Source organism: Microchirus variegatus (genome assembly GCF_963457635.1).
Source record: "Microchirus variegatus genome assembly, chromosome: 16".
Taxonomy (NCBI): domain Eukaryota; kingdom Metazoa; phylum Chordata; class Actinopteri; order Pleuronectiformes; family Soleidae; genus Microchirus; species Microchirus variegatus.
Genome location: NC_139817.1, coordinates 25,471,460 through 25,493,881, shown reverse-complemented (window position 1 = coordinate 25,493,881; position 22,422 = coordinate 25,471,460). Strand labels below are relative to the sequence as shown.

General features: G+C 39.8%; 1 protein-coding gene across 1 annotated transcript in view; it reads right to left on the bottom strand.

The window, feature by feature from the left end:
- The window catches only part of syn3 (synapsin III), a gene marked incomplete at its 3' end in the record, with an annotated part of 110,000 nt that overhangs the window by 85,928 nt on the left and 1,650 nt on the right, over positions 1–22,422 (bottom strand). The window contains exon 2 of the mRNA XM_083902227.1: positions 7,312–7,874. Within this exon, the coding sequence (XP_083758353.1) occupies positions 7,312–7,814 (503 nt within the window). The 5' untranslated portion in view covers positions 7,815–7,874. The remainder of the gene's footprint in view (positions 1–7,311; positions 7,875–22,422) is intronic.

The window sequence follows — 22,422 nt, the reverse complement described above, 5'->3', positions numbered from 1 at the left end:
CCACAGGCTCACAGCATAAAAATGACTGGAATGCATTTCAGCGTGTTGAAAAACATGTCGTCACTCCGTGTGATCAATTTAATTTACAGAACGTGTGTTTAAACAAACTTCTCTCAGTCGTGCAAACACCCACCGTGTAAACATCACCCAGCTCAAGTCCTGACAATCTGCTCTTTTTTGTAAAATAGGAAGTCATGCATTATAGGAAAAACCTAAAGTATTTAAAGAAGGAGAGGGTGTGATACCTCTTGTGTCAGATGCTCAAAGTGATATCAGCCTTTACCCATATTTTCTTAACAATTCTGCAGTTATATAATAAAACAGCTGTACTGATGCATTAACCACCCACCTATAAACAATCATGTACAAATCTAATAAAATAACCCTCCGACTCTAACCAATATTCTTCTCTCATAAAGAAAAGCTGCTGCTTCCATTCATGTTTTTATTCTTTTAGCTCAAAATAAATCCACACAACTCTGACAGGATTATCACTCATGTTCATGACAACATGACAGCAGCAGATTATTCTTTTCTTTGTCTGATCCAGTGATTTTCACAGGTATCAGTCAAAGAATGATGAATCCAAAAAAGCTAACAAGCTCATTTCTTCTGCAGCAGAACATTAGTAACAGTAATTGGAGTCAGGCTGCAACTAACAATTCTTTTCATAATTCATTCATTGATTCTTTCATATTTTCTCGATTCATCCAGGAATCGTATGGTCCATAAAATGTTGATTATTGTTTCCCAAATTCCGTGAAAAATTATGTTTTCAAACGTCTTTTATTCAGTTTTAATTATTTTTTTTTATTTTGTCACACGAGCAAAGAAAACAGAAAAGTTTTGGAGCAGGAAGCTTTAGGAGCTCTTTCTGCCATAAAGCCGGATTCTCCTCTCAGGTGTTCCACGCCAATATGTGCTTCTTTTAGCGATATATTTAACGATATCTTTCACTTCTATTACTCATGCCTGGAGCAAGACACCTGTCAAGCTTGAAATCATTGGGATCATTGGTTTGAGAGATGTGACATTCCAGCAATGTATAGATCGTTTATGACTTATAATCAAGCAAATGAATACTCATGCCCATCCTCAATATAAGACTGAACCAAAACCAAAACTTTTAATATTAAAAGGACCAGTGTGTAGGATTTAGTGGCACCTAGGGGCAACTAACGGAACACATTCTGCTTTCATATTATCAGCATGTGAGAGACTACAGTGGAATACAGGAAGAATTAAAATATCTAATCTATTTTGTGCAAAACTGTCAAAATAACACAGTAAACTCCATGGAAGAAGGTTCTCTACTTGTGTAATTAAATGGTCTCACAGTTCTAAACTGGCCTTATGAAAACATTACAAATGTTATTTTTCATTTCCTCTGACAGACTCTGACTAAATCCTACACAGTGAACCTCTGCATCCATGAAGCGTTTCCCCGTCGTGTCCTCGATGATCAGACTAACGGCCATTTAATTTGACTCAAACTGAGGCCTCTGAATCTTCCCCTACAGCGTTTGTTCCTGCAGTCGTACATAATAACTCAATAACAGGACTTCCATAACAGCCTGGAATGTGGAAGTTGGATTTTCAATTACGATTACGAACAAAGTAAATAATCCAGGTACTTTTGTGTGTTTTAGAACTGCTGCACTCTAATGCTGCTGTTAGGGATGCATGATATTGTCGGTAAGACATCGATATTGGCAGATATTGTATTATCGGATATCGGCTCCAAGATCTTCCAAAATAACTAATGACTACTACAGTCGGCTAAATGGGCTATTACCGCTTGACTTCTATGATGGCATATTTGCTCAATGAAGAAAAACTACATAAAAAGGAGTAGGCTAAATATTAAGTTCATTTCACAACACTAAATTATCACTGCAGTTTGGTGCAGGCCAGGGGAAAATGTAGATCATTATGGGTATCGTTCATCAGCCCAAGGACTTCTGATATACAATATAACAGCAGATTGGATATCAGCAAAAGGTCTCTAGCTGCGCTCACATCGGACACAAACGTTTCAAGCAGCAGGTTTACACAAAAAGTCGATGCACAGATGCAAGTAGAGCCATCGTTCACCAAAAATCCTCATACAACGATGTAAAAACCAATCAGTGTTGAAATTCTTTGACTGATTTCACATCCGTGACGTTGCATTACAATGCATTATGACGATAAAGACAGAACGCAGCAATCCACATTCTTCAGCAATAGCAAAAGGAAAAACCCGCTCTTCCCGTCTCCTCCATCTATTATCTACTGCTTTATCCTCCACTGGAGGGTTGACATAAGGCGATAGGTGGGGTTCACCCTGGACAGTTCGCCAGGCTTCCCGTCTTCTCTTCTGTCCCAAACATGCCAACATCCGGGATTCTCACCACTCTCGTGACAGACGCTGAAGCTCAGAAAGTGATCACGAATGCGCCAAATGAGGCAAATGGCCGAAGAGTGAAGTGACAATTTCCACAGAGTGTGGGCTCCTCACTGGGCTCCTCCTGTTCTTATAAGCCGAGCATCTCCTAGAACAACATTAGGTAGTAAAGACTTCACCAAGTCAGGGCTAAAGTGAGCAATCTGATGCTCACATCTTTCAGTGCAAACACATGAGACAGTTTTTTGGCAAAATGTCTCACATATCAGCCTGAGAGTGAGAGAGAGAAAACCAAAAGGAGGGATGGTTGGTGATGCTCTCTGAGTCTTTGAGTGTTCGGAGTGTTGTGTCCTGCTATTGTGCATCAGTCATTGCTGGAGGCCAAGTCTGTCAAGACAGAGCAGCGTTTCCTCAGAGACCTCAGTCTCTCTGCTGGAATGTCCAGGAGCAGATTCAACCCTGAGGCAGGAGGCCATGGACGGACGGACGGACGCCCTCTTCTACCTCTGATACATGTTCATATGTTTGGATTAAATGCTGTAAAAAAGACATCGGTGGGCAGTTATTGTGAAAACGTGGTGAGGACGAACCTTTCCATCAGTTTGTTGCCCACATGAAAACAGAATAACAAAAAAAATCTCGTTGGTTGCTGCGGCCCAAGTTTAAGCAGTGACTTCAGATGGCGTAAGACCAAAGTTGATTTATTGAAACGCTTGAAAAACAACACATCTGTTTAGAAAGTGACTCCTGGTGGACTCAGAAAAAAAGATAACATCTGGAATCGCTACAGGACCATAAAACAAATTACAACTTTGGCCAGTGTGGTCCAAGACTTTGGGCTTAACTTTTTCTTTTTAGAGATTTCCCCACAAACGCTCCATACAAAACACTTACTGTATTTCCTAATGTTCCTGAAACAACAACAGTGAGAGGATTGAGTCACACAGAAAGCAGCTTTCACAATGTTTATAAAGCAAACACTGTGACACTAAATATTTGGTCTTTATTACCAGTTGTAGTTTCTCAGAGGGGAGAAAGTTAAAGGGATAGTTCAGATTTTTGGACATTAGACCTATTTTCCAACTCAGCCAGTGTGATGGAGACGTCTGGAGACGTTTTCAAGAAATTTTATTCAGTTCTTCTAGTTGTCGAGTTCGCTGATGCTATGGCTAGCGCAAGTCAATGGTACCTGCTAGCATGGCATTAAAAACACTCATACCGACTCCACAGTGCACCAGAGGCAAATCAATTGATGTACATATCTGTGTTGATAGAATGTTTGAAATAAAACCAACCTTTTGCAGAGGATCATTTGGTACCAAAGCATCTGTGGGGGATTTTACTTTTTGTTTTTAAAATTAGTTCATTTTTAAAGCGTGTTTGCTAGTTTTTGTAATATGGAGCATTTTCCAGGTGCAAGATTCAAAAAGGTCATAATAATAATGTAGTAAATACAATCTTTCAAAATTGCCAGTAGAGAAAAAATAAAAACACTTTATATGAACCCAAAAGGATAATACTCTATATGAAATAACAAAAATGATTTCAGTTAGTTTTATAAACACACAATTCAGTTTTGGTTAAGTATAATAACCTTGGTTTGGACACATACTGTTTGGTCACTAAATAAAACCTAAAAATGTTCTGATGTTTTTATGGAATTTTCTGTATTTATGAGCATTGTTTTGTTTTCTTTATTTCCAAGCAGCTTTCCAACCTGTGATGTAGAGTAAAAATTACATCCTCACAAAGTGTCGCAGACACTAAATCTAAACATTTTGTGCATCATGTCTATATGATGACATTTGACTCAGAAAAGTGTGATTTTAGATGCCAATTACTTTTAGTGTTAACTGCATGAACCATGAGTCACTAAAGTAACTTTTTTGACTAAGAAACTAAACTAAACTGAGCTGCACCTGTTTCTTTTATTGGAATTTAATGGCCGTTAATCGTAGATGATTGAGATTCAAAACTCTCTCAAATCTCTCTTGTCCTAATCTGTAACTGTGAACTTTGAATCCATCACTTAACTGTGAGCCCTCATGTTCACATTTAAATGTCACCAAGACATTGCAGCTATTGCTCCTTTTGCTCCTCGGTCATCATCACACTCTCCATCCCCAAAACAAAGGCCTTTCTCATGCTGCTGCTGTCGAGTCTGATTCCCCTGAATGATTTCAAATGACTGACATATGATGGAGAGAGTCTGTGGGAAATTGCTTTTCACTTAGTGGCTTTTTAAAATCTATTTATGAGTGTTATTGCCTTGGTATTAAATGTCCTGTGGCTCTAACCAGGTCTCCCTTGAAAATGAGTCTCACAGACTCCGTTGTCTATGATCTCTACGGTTTAAAAGACCAGTCATGAGGGGAGACCTTGATTTGCATATTGGTGTCATTTTCAATGCCAACTATATCCTTCAAGGTGTCTGTTGTTTACAGGCAGAGACGTTTTAGGAAAAGCTCCAGGGTTACGTCATAGAAATGAAGCAGTGCAGGTTGAATAAAGGACAAAATTAATATTTACTTAATACGGCCCAACAATGTGACTCCACTTCAAGGTTAAGCTTAAGTGTGAGGTACGTCAGTGACAAAACACCCAGCTTTGTCTTACAAAGAGGAGCTGCTGCTGATGATGATGATGATGATGCTGCTGCTGCTGCTGCTGCTGCTGATGATGATGATGATGCTGCTGCTTATAAAACATCTGTGAGCATCAATACACAGCCAGTGCTTCTTCATCTGAACCTCAGACGATCATCTATCACCATCTGCTGGTCAAATCCATTCACTCTGACACAGAAATAAAACATGACAAGAACTGTCACTGCAACGCTTCGATGAAACTACAGCGCCACTCGGTGGGCAACAATGGAACAGTCCAAGTTTAATGTAACCAAACCCAATCTTAGAAGTTAAAATGGAAATATGATCAATGTGTAGAGTTGAGTTATTTTCCGTTCTTCAACACTGATAAATCATTACATTTTTCACTTGTTTTTCCCTTTTTCTTCAAATACAAAGCTTTAAATACTTCAGATTCCCTCCTGACGTAATTTAAGACACTGGCTCTTCTGTTCTCCTCAAAATATATATATATTCTTACTAGTACTCTCACACAAAAACTGTAGATGATCACAACTATAAGTGAAGTAATATAGTGAAATTCAGTAAACCAGCAGCACAAACTATGACATGATATCTACTCTAATGTCCTCTCTTGTATCGTGCAGGCGTTGCAGCACAAACCCTGACGAGCTCACAATGAATGAATTCCCTCTGGATAATTCACTTAAACAGCTACAGACCACAGCAGGTGTCAAAGCCTTCTCGGACGAGGATAACGACCCCTGCTGTTCAGTCAAGAGTGAGGATGAGAGTCTGAATGAGGCCGGATGATCCTCTGGTGATGACTCATGTCAGAAACACCAAGTGAAGAAGAACGGGTCCATTTTGGGCTCACAGCCAGGCGGATTAATTAAGGAAAAGAAAAAAAAATAAGGCTTTTCAGCAAATTGAAAGCAATATTTGGTGCTTCTGACTCTGCCGTCAGCTGGGTGCTTTAATTTAGTCATCATTTTTAGACCTCTGTGAGCACAAATCCCCCCACAGACGCTTTGGTACCAAATGATCCTCTGCAGATGAAAGCAAAGGGTTGGAAAACAGCTTATAACTGCTTTGCTGAGGTCGATTTACCAGCAAATGTCAGGCAACAGAAAAGCAATTCATGAAGTGGAAGATAGGTTTATTGATTAAGACGAGACAAACATTAGTTGCTGGATATCTTTGACTGCAGCTCCAGAAAAAGACATGTAGGTAAAAGATGAAGCCATCTCCTCTCATTAAAGCTCATTTATTATACCTTCCTCTGGTTACCATGGCAATGTTCATCCAAGCACAAAGAACCATGGTACGAGCCAAGGACATACAAGTCTAATATAAACAATAAGATGTCTCACTCCTTTCAAAATCAAAACCAATTAATGCTTTTGAGTCGCAAAAACAAACTTCTGACACACAATGAAAAGTGAACTAGCTCACAGACAATAGTTGTCATTACTGCAAGTCATCCAATACACTAGGGGTGATACACACGGTCCACGATACGACGATTCTTTGATGATCAATATATTTCCAGACAATCGTACAGCGACAAATCACGACCTCTGTCTAACTGAAGAGAACAAAACCTCTGTGGAAAGTCCAGTATTTTAAAGTTTGGTGATAATGTTGTTACTTCAACAGCTCAATATTTTCTCAGGTGGTTTAAAAAGTTTAAGAACCACGTATGTAGTGAGAGTTTAGAGACTTTACTTCCCCTCAACAAATAAGAAAATAAACAGCACAGAAAGAGTTGATGTAAGATGTTTTACACCAAACTAGAGATGGACATTTCAACTAAAAATGCGATTTGAATATTCAATGGTTCTATTTATCAATTATTCAAATACTGCAGCGCATGAGAGCTACTGAAAGTAATGCAGGGTTCACTGTGTGCTGAGCTACGAGGATCAGCTTACTGGATGCATTCAAAGACCCTGGTAAATATCATCACGTCCACTTACTACATGCTTGCTGTCACTTGTGACAATAGATGCACCATAAATTAAGTCGTAATTTTTAGAAATACAATCACTGATAAAACATTTATTTTGTACCTATTTTAATATATAAATTGCATTTTTATAATAAAGGAAATAAAGGAATACTCATGCCCATTCCTACTCCGAACTACAAAGATGTTGTTGCCAGGAAACTCAAAAGCAACTAACCTTACATTTTACTTCTCATTTTGAAAAATCATTCATCTCACAGAAGTCTTCTCAACCGTTTATTTTCTACACATGAGCAGGAGAGTTCAGTACTATTCTCTGCTCTACTACCCACCTACTCACATGCTAACACCATGAACCTTCCACTCACCAGTCTGTGTGCTGATCATCAATCACCAGCAGGATCTTGGGCTTGCGTACGACAGGCTTGGCGGGCTGACTGTTTCCTGCTGAGACGCCCTCAGCTGATGCTGCTGCAGCTGATTTGGCATGTGCAGCCGCGGCGACATTCTGGGCCATCTGAGCGCTCTTCACCACACTGGAGAAGGAACTGAGGAAGCTCCCTGTTCCTGAAGCTGAGCCCAAGCGCACTCCTGAGCCTGAGCCTGAACCTGCAGAGCCTGCAGCTGAACCTGAGCCTGCAGCTGGGCCTGAACCTGCAGCTGGGCCAGAGCCTGCAGCTGGGCCTGGGCCTGAACCCGAGACCTGGGTCTCAGTCGGGACGCTTGGTGGCTGCCGCCTCTCTGTGGCCGGGGAAGCGGGAGAGGAGGTGGACGAACCTGGAGGGGTCGGCCTCTGCAGATCCATCATGTAGCCGTTGGGGAGGTTGGCCACAAAGCTGCTGTCTGAGAGGCGCCGGCGAAGGTAGTTCATGGTGATGGGCTGGTGGGTCTGTCAGGCCAGAGAGGATGAGGGGGAAGAATGCCTAAAATCCTGTGACAGAGAGAGAAAATGCACACGTTTATCATCAGTCATCGCTTCAAAGCTGAACAATGCAGTGTTTTCACCATCATTTAACAGCTTGAGAGTCATTATGATGATTAAAGATTGGGGTTTGTCTCCACGGGGAAAAAACGCCTTCCAAGATCAGGACTGTTGACCAGGAGTCAGGAGAAACACAAACTGTTTTACAGCACTACACACACACTCTGTTATAAGATGAAGGCAGAGAGAGCGTCATCTTAGACGATCATCATGGCAGAGATGCATTTGATTGACTTCTCACGCTCTCTCACGCCACACCTCCGATTTCTCCCGCTGAAGTACACATACACGATTAAAAATGGTTCTGAGTATATCTGACAGCTGAGTTTATCTGTGATCTCATCTGTTGAGCCTGAGAAAAGCCACTCGTGATCGATAAGTTATGCCTGCAGAGACTGTGAGGAGAACTGTCTCTGGTTGAGCCAATCGACCATGGACTATATACCGCGATACCTAGACAGTTCGGTTACGATCAGTTGCATCATCCTGGACTGAGCGGCAAGAGGCGTCTGAGTGTCAATGGTTCTGGGAATTCAGCCAAGCACATGTGCAGAACTGATGCAGTAATGACACGCACCACCTTCAAAAGCAGAGGTGGAATGAAGGATTTAATGACCTCTTCTTTTTGCATTTTTTTCCTATTTACTGGTTATTGTTACATTCATACTGGTGAAAAATTATTTAAAATTGACAATAAAACCTTATTGTGGTACATTGCAAACAAATGACTTTGACATTATATCGCTCGTGACACCATGCAGACACTCAAAATGGGAATTAAATAATTAGACTGACATAAAACCAATGATCCTGGACTAAACTAAGTCTAAAAATGGCCTGTGCTCAAAGAGAGGGAAAAAAAGATTGAGAATAAAATCGAGGAGTTGGAGAATCATGACGTCCTTATAAATACTTTCCTCTCTTCAGTGTTGGCTGTATAGAGATTTCTTTCCCTATTATTAAAGAAAATGATTGAGCACCAGCTCATCACCTTCGCCCCAGGATGCGAGTTCATTCCAGGCCATTTTACTGTTATTTATTAGTTAATCCTGTCACAATTCATGTCAGTATTGAAAAAGTTCACCACAGACAAGTGTACTTTGAGTATTCAACATGCTGAAGAGTAAAGAGTATTCAGCTAATGATGGAAATAAATGTGATTTCACTGTTTCACAGTTCCTCTGAGGAGTGAAACCTGCACAACATTCACATACAACTGTGAAACAAGAGCTGAGATTCTGTGTTAGTGAGGTTTTTATTTTTAAACAGCTAAGAATCTGCTCGACAGGAAACCACTGGTACATACATATATAATACAGTGACACAGCAGCAGCAGCAGCAGCTCCAGCAGTGATTCACAGCATATGTTTTGGGGAAACAGACTGAGAAAAAACCCTCAGGGAAACAGAAAACAGTTACATAACACAATCAAACACATTATCTAGACTATCAAACTGCACTGAAGCAAATCGCAGCCTTCACCCTGATTAAAACTAGGCCTCTCTCCAAGTAAAGTGAGTTTGGATGAGAAGAAAGTGTGTTTGTTACTGAGGCTCGTCGTCTCCGGGGAACCAGCCTGGTGTTCATATGAATATTTATTTCATTATGTTGAGGAGGATCTAACAAGAGCAGGAAATGCATGTGGGTCAGATGTTTGATCTCTGGAGGACAACGAAGTCGGGCGATAACGATCAGGAAGTGGTTACAGGAAGAGAGAGCGACGTCTGATGGATGTGACGGATCCACAGGTTCTGTTCATCATCATGTTATTACTGTTATTACACAAACTGATGATGAGTGAACACACGTTTGCTCCACAAAAGCACATTATAACACAAAGTTTGACTTCTGATCGTTCACTTGTGTTTCTAGTGTTTCTAATTCTTACTACAGTAGTTTTAATTTCATTATTTACTTTTATTAGCGTTTCATTTCCTTCATGTCTCATGTTGTCGTCGTATGCTGCTGTATCTTATGCTACAACTGGATGCTTCATGTTTGTTTGTTTGTTTGTTTTAATCCCACAGGAAATTATATGTGTCCATTACTGATCTGAGGACTGGGCGGTATTTATGTAAAGCTCGTCGATTCAAAATAATGTCTGGATATTTGAGGACATATGAGGATATATGAGGATATATGAGGATTTATGAGGACAAATGAGGACATATGAGGACATATGAGAACATATGAGGACATATGAAGACATATGAGGATATATGAGGACATATGAGGACATATGAAGACATATGAGGACATATGAGGATATATGAGGATATATGAGGATATATCAGGATTTATGAGGACAAATGAGGACATATGAGGACATATGAGAACATATGAGGACATATGAAGACATATGAGGATATATGAGGACATATGAGGACATATGAGGACATATGAGGATATATGAGGATATATGAGGATATATGAGGATTTATGAGGACAAATGAGGACATATGAGGACATATGAGAACATATGAGGACATATGAAGACATATGAGGACATATGAGGACATATGAAGACATATGAGGACATATGAGGATATATGAGGATATATCAGGATTTATGAGGACATATGAGGACATATGAGGACATATGAAGACATATGAGGACATATGAGGATATATGAGGACATATGAGGATATATGAGGATATATACAGGGACTTAAAGCTGCACACATGCTGTTTCTCTGGATAAGTTTTCTTTCGAGAAAAGTGACATTATAATCCAAAATAAAATATATACTGTTTGTGATGTGTATTACATGCTTAAAATACTTATATAACCTTTCATTTCAGACAATACATATATAAAACAATAAAATGTAAGAATTCTGCCGTAACACAAATAATTAGCCTTAAATTAATTAAAGTGACTTTTTAAAATATAATTTTGTCAATTCCATGTTTTTTTGTTTTTTTTGTTTTTTTTTTAATCAATGCATATATAAAATGTAATTTATAATATTCAGTGCATTTCACAAATCTATTTAATATAATAAATATGGGGATCAATGCAACAGCTTCTGAAACCAGGAAAAGTCATCACAGATACCCTATCACTTAAATCTGATGTCACGATATAGATTAGGGCTGCAACGATTATTCGAAATTAATCTTCAACTATTGTGTTTTTTCAACAATTAAAAAAAAGAAAAAAGAAGTTTGAAGCGCAAATGCAAAAGTCTGATCATTGCAAACAAAAAAGTGTATTTTCAATAATATCTTAGCTTTGAGAATATAAATCTAAAAAAACAAATGTAATTTCACATGAAAATCACACTGAACCTCATACAGATGCTCCTTTGTCATAGAATAACAGTAAAACAGCTTCTCCTGGGAATTCTGCTCATGTCTCAACCACAACAAACGCACAACACGTGAGTCAAATGATGACTATAAACCTGACAGAACAGAGACCAACAACAAACAGTGGTAATTACAGTGACAGAGACACTGACGGCCACGCTCAGCCCTCTGCGTAACCACAGATAAGCAGCCATCTGCTTGAAAATCACTATCTTCACACTCGCTGGCACATTCCACACTTTTACTGCAACATACGAGCCACTTTCCCCGAGCAACATCTGACGCCATTAAATCCTTTAAGGCTTCGCTTCTCGGCTCTCGCTGCAGGAGATCGCACTGTGTGCTCGGGGGAAACTGAGGGAACTGTTTCCCTGCTTTTTCACTGCTGACCTGGGAGCAAACATCACTGATACACTGACACTGTGCAGCATGTAGAGAAGAGGCATAAACACTTCTTGTCACGATTATCGTGAGCGAAAATAACTGTGACTCACAATATTGCCGCAATAACTAAAAATATGCATACATAGTTTATTTATTTGATAAATAGGCACAGCTCTATAATCTGTAATCTAATCTGATGAATAAATTACATTAATATTTCAAAGAAAAAAACAGTTATATTAACCGCCAAATTTTGCAAAAACATCCAGGTTTTTGTGGGCGGAGCTCTGACCAGAGGGTCGATGGGGAGGGGGGGGGAACACTGGGGCAATTATTCTGACCAACATCAACGTGACAGGATACATTGTTTCTTTTGAATGACTGGAAAGTTGCAGGCTCCCCCTTGTGGGCTACGTCAATCATTATCAATTTTCGCCAATAACGGGAATTCACCACAGTCAACTTATCGTGACATCTCATCATTTATCATCACATTCCTGGTTAGAAAATGGTTCTTATAAATGAAGACATTTATTTCCAAACTGAAATATCCTGGTAATATGTTGTACAGCAGTTTATGAGGGAAAGACGGGAGAACTGTAGCAGCAATAATAACAGGAAGGATACTGTCACACCACACTGGGCCCCTGCTGGTGAACCCTTTCTATATATACACACAAACACACAATAATTATATATATAATGTCGTACGAACACGGAGCATGATTGAGATTGCAGCTCCGTGCCGTTGGATTTTTCACATCCTCGCCTGTTAAATCTATCACATATTCTGGAAGGCTGTTGTGTGAAGTTACAGCTACACAACAGTCTTCTGACTAATTAGTGAGAGAAATGACAACGTACAACTACGCAAATCATGTAATATCTTGATCGTTTTGTTCAAATGTTCAGTACAAAATGGTGATTTCTTGAAGTGATGTGCGACTCGAGCACCTTCTTCAGGTTGGTACAGTCTCATTTATACAGTTGAATAAAGATAATGCTCTGTGAGGGTTTATTTTTTGGAAGTGTGGAAAATGTTTGTTGTTAAATGTAGAGCAATCAAATACTAAATTAATCACTCGTTTTTTCTTATCTCCATATAACAAATAATAAAGTATTTTTTGTGCTTTGTGCTTCACAACCTCAGTTTCCCCCAGAAATATCTTCTATCGACCAGTGACACTTGGTCCGAGGCTTGAAACTGCAACGCTAATTCTGCACTTTTTAGACCCACCCATAGAGGGACGGGACCTCATTCCCAGAATGTAAACGGTGTCCGCCATCTTTGCTAACAGTTACGCTAACAGAACCAAGTGTCATTGGTGGACACGAAACAAAAAGAGAATGAAGATATTTCTCAACTCAGGAGAAACTGAGTTTGGGAAGAATACTTTTTCAAAAATACTACCTTTATTCTAGTAATACAAAGCTAAACTCAAATCAGTGAAGTATCTATCTATAAAGAAAGTTGTGTCAGATCGACCTAAGATTTTGGATATGGGTTGAGCATGACCTGATGGTGTCCATCCTTGATTTTATCACGCTATACCAGACAGGGGCGCCATCAGGATTGTCTTTCATAGTAAGTACTGTCCACCCTCAGGCTTCTTTTAAATCAATGCATCTGTAAAATATGTGTTTGTTGTACAGACATCGTGTACAAGCTCATAACTTTAAGGATTGATGAGTATTTGATTGTGACAAAACATTCACAGTTTTACAGTGAGTGAGTGAGTGCTTTAAAAATGCATGGGTGTGATCACAATAGCCTCAGTTCTACAGGTCGTGAATAGACAATAGCCTACTGGTAAAAACCATGTTTGTTAATGTATTGACGCGTGTCATAGCTCGACAGTTTCCATTAGCATGCTAAGACCACTACAACGTCTAAAGCTAAATCTCCGCTTAGCATGCTAACGTCTGCAACTCCATAAAAAACTTACTTTCATAAAGGTACGCACAACATCCAGCACATATACACTTCCTACTGCACTAGTTGAGAAAATGATGGACACATTCATCGATTATGAATATCAGCGTTAGTTGCAGTTAACGGGTTAGGGTTGACCAATGACTTTGGAGTGGGGATGAGACAACATTCAGGGAATCTAAAAACAAATGATAGACGTACATGAGACAACTGTCAGTCTGCCTGTCAGGTTAGTATGCAGGATATTCCCACTTCCTTTGGTGAGAATACAAAAGTTTGACTGAGTTTTGGGGAAAAGGTAAAGTTAGAAAAGAGAGCAGCAATCACAGAACGTGGGGGAAAAAAAAGGTTTACACAGGTTCAATTGTGCAGAAATGGTTGACATGAGACAGAAAAAGCCAACCAACAAATCCACGTTCTACAACACAGTCTATTTGTTAATCCTGAGGAGAGCAGACACTGTTTGAGCTCAGGTCCATATTAGACTTTTTTGCCGATACCTAACAGGCCTTTATATTGAGAGTACACCACATGAAGAGGTCATTTCGTCTTTTCTGTAGTGAAACTAAAGTATTTTTCATACTTGTATAGCAGCAGATGCAGATATACATCTTCTTCATTGTGCAAACTAAATTATAAAACTACTTAACTAAATTATAGCTGGAGAGCACGTAAGCATAGAAGTCAAGGAGGTAGCAGCATGTTCAGCTGTTGCTGTTTTAGTCATTAATCACATCAACGGATCTTTACATGTTTGGACAATGTCAGAAGAAAAGCTCTTGTTGTGTTGACAACATAACGTATTTATCCTGAGCTTCTGCATCCCTCACAACAACAACAACAACGTAGGTCCGTGAGTAAATTGCAGTCACGTTAAACAATGGACACAGTGGAAGACAATAGTTTAAAAATCTGAATAAAGTTTGCACCACGACTCCACAGAACAGAAACAGACACATTTCTGTCGTCCATTTTCTTTAGACTAGTTCAGGGATGTGGCCTGTAACTATAGAATTTTAAAATGTCAGTATAGACACACACAGATCTGATCACTTGCAATATATAATGCGAACTGATCAAATTATGCTTACAAATCCGATCTGGACTATAGTCTAAACAAGGCCTGAGATTCTCTTACACCACAGAGGAGTTCAGCTCAGACTGTAGAGTGAGACGACAGATTTTCTCCACTTCAGTGTTCGGAAATCTACGTCAAAAATGCAGCGACACCAACGTTGTTACTAACGTACACTATATGGAAAGGTTGATTATGTCAGGACAGAAAAATATGATTTAAAGGACACAATGTCCACCGGAAAATACCTGATTTGAGTGAACAGTTTAAAGCCTCTGTTATTACAGATTATGACTCCACACATATTCATACTGATCTCACAGCCTTGAATTATGGCCAATACCAATATAGTCCAATATAGATGCTACATTGAGCCAAGGATTTTGCCAAGTATTGGTATAGACCAAAACCAGGTATCGGATCAATTTATCCGTGCTACGAATATTATAGATTACATTATTTATCCTACAGTTTTTCAGGCTTCTATAAAGATATTGGGAGTCGAGGGAAATCTTGATATTGAACAATAAGAAAATGCCTCCTCCTCACATCACACACACACACACACACACACACACACACACACACACACACACACACACACACACACACACACACACACACACACACACACACACACACACACACACACACACACACACACACACACACACACACACACACACACACACACACACACACACACACACACACACACACACACACACACACACACACACACACACACACACACACACACACACACACACACACACACACACACACACACACACACACACACACACACACACACACACACACACACTCTTTGTCCAACAGTAACACTAACTAAGGGTCACCGTGTGTGCAGCTCGTCACTGAGGGGTGAAGGCAGCTCCAACTGGGCTTTCGTGATTCATGGTGTGAGCCGAGGTTCTGGAGGGTAATGAGTGAGAGCACAGGGTCAGTGGACTCTATCGGAAGTGCAGCGAAAGAAAATGAAAGAAACGTGGGAGAGCGTCATGGTAACATTGAAGAGCTAGGATTAGAGGTGGCATTTAACCTGCCCCAAGGCATTCTGGGGGATTACACATATAGGTGTGGATCTCTCTGCCAGATAAATGATTGTGACACATTCTATTTTGGACATCAGTGAAAAATCCATGAGGTTAAACCTGCTGTGTTTGTGATCACGGGCTGTGCATGAATGCTGCTGTACAGAGAGTGGACACATTAACAGTGTTACTGTGAGCATTATAGAAGAGTCGCTGCTGCTGCCATGGTAATAGCTTATAGTCATAGTTCTCAAACTGTGGAGCGTGAAGCACAGACTTATTCTGGTTAAATTCCTTGGAGTTGACAAAAACCATATCAGTCCTATAGAAATCAAGGGAAATATAAATAATAAAGCTTTACATTAAAACCCATATGATGAAATTTGATGATTTGGTTTACCTCAAAATAGGGTTTTCAGGATACCCAGGTATACCAATACTATCATCATAATTTAACTGTAATAAGTAGTTGTTTATTTTGTTGATTTCCAGTTACACTTAACACTTTCAAACACAAATGTCTGTGTTACTACATTACACACACTATTATCATTACGGAAATATATATATATATACACAACAGTGAAAGATTGCTTTATCAATAAACTGCATTGATGAATGCATTTATACTCCAATGACTGGACCTAATTGGTGGTACATATATTACCACAAGGTAGTTAGTGGACTGCATGCGTGTTTACAGAAATGATCAAATTTCAGAGGTTTCCTGAGTGCATCTTGAAGCACGATATGGACCCTGCAGAACTGAAGAAACCAGGGTCTTTGAACGTATCTTGTTGGCTGCTCCTCTTAGCTCAACATCCTATGATCCCTGCATTATTATACACTCACCATCATGCTCTGGAGTTTTTGTTTGTTTTCTTGCAGTGGAGAATTTCCCTCCGACATAATGATGTCTTAAAAACCTGATGATTGTAAAAGTGTTATTCACAAGCCGCTCTTAAAGATCTTTAAGAGTTGCTGTGTGGAAGAGCCAAGTAGGACCTCGCTGTTTTTTCCCACATACTATATTGTATGATTCGTAAAAACTCTCTCAGGAAGGAGAGATGATCCATTTCTGTGCAGCAGGGTGGGAAATATTAGCCTTATATCAGTCGGTCATGTTGCAGTAACGAAGCAACACAACACAGTGATGTCGTGTTATGACTCATCACAGCACGTCGAGCGCTCCATCTTCCTGATGTTGCTACTGAGAGTTCACTGTGCCGTGACAGTAAAGTGTGAGACAAAGAGTGTGCAGGTCACACTGGTTAAGACATGGACTCTGTCAAGCAACACTATCAGACCTGACTGAGGGACTGGAGCGTTTGTGTGCGTATACAGCAGCAGTGCAGGGGCGGTTAGAGACGAGTAGCATTTTTTCCCCCCGACAACCTGCTGAACTAAATTACTGGGGGGTTTTACACCGTAACATTAACTTTAAAAGTCAAATTATTATCTTCCTCTGCAGTGATTTCTACTACTGCTGAAGGTACAATTAGACGAAGGCTGTTGATTTCAGCACATTTGTAAAGGCACTGCAACACTTTCAGTGCACGTCAGTGTATGGTCGACTGACTTGAAGGACAACCAAAGACTAAGCAGTCAGGAAATGATGCCACAGATTAGCTGATCTATTTAGTTATCTGCTCAAAGGAGGCGAGAATAGAGCGATGTCACTGGAGTTCATAATCTGTGCTGTACGCAGCCGTTTCACTTTTGCAGCATTTAATAAGTGCTGTTCCACTCGGTACATTCGGTGGCCGATGTTTCATTGCATCTCTAGTTTAAAATAATAACTGAAGTGTTACCGTTGCCAGATTCGTCTTAAACACGCGAATAACACGGAGCACTTGTACAGTAACTGTCCCATCGACTCGAGTGAGTCTGCGTCAGAGCAGCACAGGAGAATCATCACATGACAAGAGAGGACGACAAGGTGACAACTCCCCGTTATGCTTAATTCCTCATCCAAGAGAAAATTATGCACACAAGCATGTAATTAACTCCCTCTTCGCTTTCAGCTATCTGTATTTTTAGCATGAAGTGCGGCTCCAGATGTATACGTTTTGACCAACACGTGTTCACGAGTGTGATAAAACGCCCACAAAGTAAGTGTAAACTGTAGCGCACTGGTTATGACGCAAATGACAAAAATGATAATTATACAACCTTATGAGTTATTATCACCATCACTAACGTTTCAGATTCAACATTCACAACAATCAGTTTTTTCTTTATAAACTCTTGTTGAACAGTAAACACTGATAATTACACACAAAATCCAACCACTGTGGTTTGAGTTGCTGTGGAGGAAACATGCTGCGTCTCAAATGGTGTAAGATGAGATTTGTTTTTGCTGATTCAGAACACGGACATGGTTTCATTTGTGGTGTACTGTAATCTGGTTATTCTGTTCTGTCTGGATGGATTGGGATCTTTATTCTGTAGTGAACCATGTTTTCATTGCAGTGATTGAGAGGTGAGATCCCTCTGTACAAGACCTAGAATAACAAGTGCCTTTTTGAAGCAAAAAAGAAGATTCTCTCTCTGCCTCCACAGCTCTCTTAACAGAAATACAACATCCCAGAAAAACCCAGGATTACAAATCATAGAACCCAGTTCTTAACAGAAACACTAGGTCAAACATTCATCATTTTTTATTTATTTTAATCATTCTATATCTATTTCTCAACCTCTTCTTCCACGTTTCCCCCAGTACCGAGAGCAGTGTCAACATGCATCGACAAAAGCGTCATAAAACCATGTCTAACTTTAACAAACACAAACATGCTGCATACCCACAGAAAGGTCAGAAACTCGGCTAAAAGCTCATATAAACCATTCTTATGTTCACCAAACACAGTTAAAACACCGATGGATCAAACCAACAGGAGCTGAAAACTGAAAAGTGACACGCCTAGACATCTCTTTTACTAAAACCTCTGTAATTTCACTCTGCTTCACTTCAGCAGCATCAGACTTTGCACAGCTCATGTCCACGTTGTTACATGACCTCCATGTGTTCTTAAGCTTGCATATTTAAGAGGTGATATTTGCTTTAAAATGCAATATTTTTTTAGGCGAGAGAAAAAAAATCCTTCATTTCTGCTGTGTTCCATGTACATTTACTCTGACACAGTGGCATCTACAGTGAAACTGCAGAGATGTTCGGTATGATGTCACACTACGCGGCCATCGGGCACAGCCCACATCATGCCTAACCAAGTACAAGTAATGTTCTCAGTCAAAAGCAAGCCTGACCCAGGTCAAACTGTAACGTATTGTACCAAACCGAGCCATACCATGATGGAAACGCAGCGTAAAATAACCTAGCACGTCAAGTGATGTGACCAAAACCAGCCACAGCCCCAAAATCATTCCAGCTTCTTGAATGTGAATATTATCTGGTTTCTTTGAAGTGATTAAAAAATTCTTCGACATTTTCTGATATTTCATGGACCAAACAAGTACTGCAAATAGAGAAAATAATGGACAGATTAATAGATTATGACAATAACCGTAGGTTGCAGCTCTACACAACATCACCAGAGTTTGTGGCCTGCAAAGGAACATTTATTCCATGAATAAACATGATGTTTTCGTCGGTCTCAGGTGCTGATTTTGTGTTTTAATGTAATCACTTTCTTCTTTCTTTTTTTTTTAAATAGATGAATGCAAAAAAAGTGCAATGCCGCGTTGCTTTCTGCTCATGGACAAGATCCCAGCGGAAATCAGCAAGTCATCGTCCATGAACTGTGAACCGGGACGACTGCGGCGACAGAATGTGCTCTGTGACGCTACAGTCGGAGAGACTGTAGCAGCAGCAGCAGCAGCAGTGACAGCAGCAGCAGCAGCAGCAGTGACAGCAGCAGTGACAGCAGCAGCAGCAGCAGCAGTGACAGCAGCAGCAGCAGCAGCAGCAGCGACAGCAGCGACAGCAGCAACAACTGGCTTGTGAGGCGAGGAGTTACGGTCGAGTCATCACAGTCACCTCATCACTGCCAATGCTGCTCTAGTATCCACACACACACACACACACAAACACAAAAGTATTTATACTGCACTGTTATAGTCGTGATGACCACTCACAGCATGTTATACTACACTTATGTTGTTCAACGGTTCACAATCGGCTTAAATGTGACCATGTTTTACTGGCTTGGGTTAGACACACATTGTTAAAGGTAAATAACCACTCAACAAAAACACCACCCATTCATATTTGAGGAATTGTTTCCATTTAAACAGCATTAGCAGTGGATTGATTCAAAGCTCACTACAAACAAGGCCACAATTTAGTACTCAACAAACATAATAACTACAAGAAACACTTGCATACTTGTTAAATGTCCTTTGGCACAAGTTGGCAAAATGTTAACGGACCAAACAAGTATTTGACTAAACGAGAAAACGATGGACAGACTCAGCCATTACGACAATAATTGTTAGTTGCAGTCCAGTGAGTTTCTTGAATCCTGACTGTAAACAGAATGTTTGACTTCAGGGCAAAACAAGACATTTGAAGACATCGTCGTTCAAACGTTGACGTTTTTCACTGTTTTTCTGACATTTTGTGGACCAAACAAATGATAAATTAATCAAGAAAAACCACTGACGGGTGAATCCATGAAACATAAATAATAATTGTTCGCTGCAGCCCGACATCGCACGCTTCTCTGCGAGGAGTCTGATGCAACGAGTCGCACAGAGGCAGCTAATTAAAGGCAAAAAGGTCACTGCTATTTTACAATTAATCATTTCCCAAAAAGGGAAAAAAGAGAGGGGTGGGGGGGTCATTAGTGTCTGGCCTCCATGCTGAGGAGCATCTGCAGGGAGACACAGTAGATAACTGGTTATGGATGGAATACTTAAGTCTGCTGCCCTCTGATTGACTGATGAATATTTCATGCTGCTTATCTGACAGTGTGGCGTCATTATCATAAATATTTAGGCCTGCGCTGTCACAGAGCATCTGTATGTGGACGTAGAGTCTGTTTTTGTCTATCTCTATGATTGGGTGCAACACTCAGCCAATGAAAAGTGCATTTGATAATAAAATATGAGCTGATCTGCAGCGTCAGCGCAGTGTGGCTGACGGTGGCTTGGCACAAATGACTCTGCAAAAGTTATTAGATTATGATTCAGCATCTAATTGGTGAATAGAAATACAAAACCAGACCTTTATCCAACTGAAAGAAAGTAGAAACACTACAATGTTTGTGGCTGAATATCTTAAAGCAGTGTCACGTTGCTTCCTGTTGCTCACACTATGACAAAGACATTATGTTTTTGAGTGCTTTTAAAGTCAGGGTAAGCAACATCTATATGTCATTATTGTGCAATAATTCAGATATCTCAGATAACTCACATATCCTTTAAATCAGTGGTTCTCAACCTTTTTGAGTCGCGACCCCAAATTTACCATGCACGGCTGTCCGCGACCCCGATAAAGCACTGTCCGAGGTGCTGAAACAACGCCGGATCAATACACCGTTGGCTACGTCTCATTTACATATCAGACAAGCACTTACACACTTCAGCTATTCGTTTTTATTTAGAAACACTTTTGGATTTTTTGAAAAACATACAGCAGCATCAAGAGGGTAACTTTTCACGTGAGTAATAGACCGACAATTGTCGCTACATACCATCGTATTGCTGGTAGTTGAGCCGGTTAAAATGTAAACAAATAACGCAAACTTTCTTTTTCTTTTTAATGAAATGAAACGATAACTAGGGACGGGAATTACACGGCATTTTGAGAGTTGACTGTCGAGGTTTAGTGTCAAATTGTGTCTAGTTTTTTTTTTGCGGGGGTGGAAACTATTCTTCACTGTACTTATTCATTTTAAGCTCAAAAACATGGCTGTACTGTCCAATATTGACCATCAAAGCAGCGCTAATAAAAATGAGGGACAATAATTATTAATTTTTTTTTAAATATTCTTCCAAAATGATTTGGCGACCCCCAGAAATCACCTTGCGACCCCCAGAAATCATCTTGCGACCCCAATTGGGGTCGGGACCCCAAGGTTGAGAATGGCTGCTTTAAATAATCATCATCATGGACTGAACACGTGCAGCAAAGACAGATTATAAAGACTGCAGTGTAAACAGAAAGGCAGATAGACGTGCATTCAACTTTCACAATGTAGTGAAGACAATATTAAGATCAAACTTCTCAGGCTTCTGGCAACAGGCAGAGACACAGTTTGCAATTGAGATTATCTGCTGACCTGCTTTATATTCACACAGTCACTTTTAAAGCCAGTATTGTTATTTTACTGGAATGAACACCAAGATGAGAAACACTGTACAAGACTGGTGTAGCCACACTGAGCCTTTATAACACAGTTTCACATAATAAATGTTTAATGTGTCCTGATGACAAGTTTCTATGCTGTTGGATCCCCAGCAATGTTCTTTTATTTGAAATACGTGATCAGAATGTGGTAAATTACTTAAAATACAGCATTTTTATTATTAGCTGAACTGAGTGCAAGAAAAACACAAAACAATAAAGACTACAGGTGATTATACTTCTATACATCTCATGCAGTGTCACCAAATTAAAGGTTTAGTTTTATATTTTGATAATATGAAAATATGATCGATGACAATTAGATTAGAGTGAATGATGGTATGCAGCTGTGTCCTCTCTTTATCAGTATCAATGCTATGCATGTAATGAAAGCCTGCACTGCTACGTTGCTGCGTTATAAGCTCTTGGACAA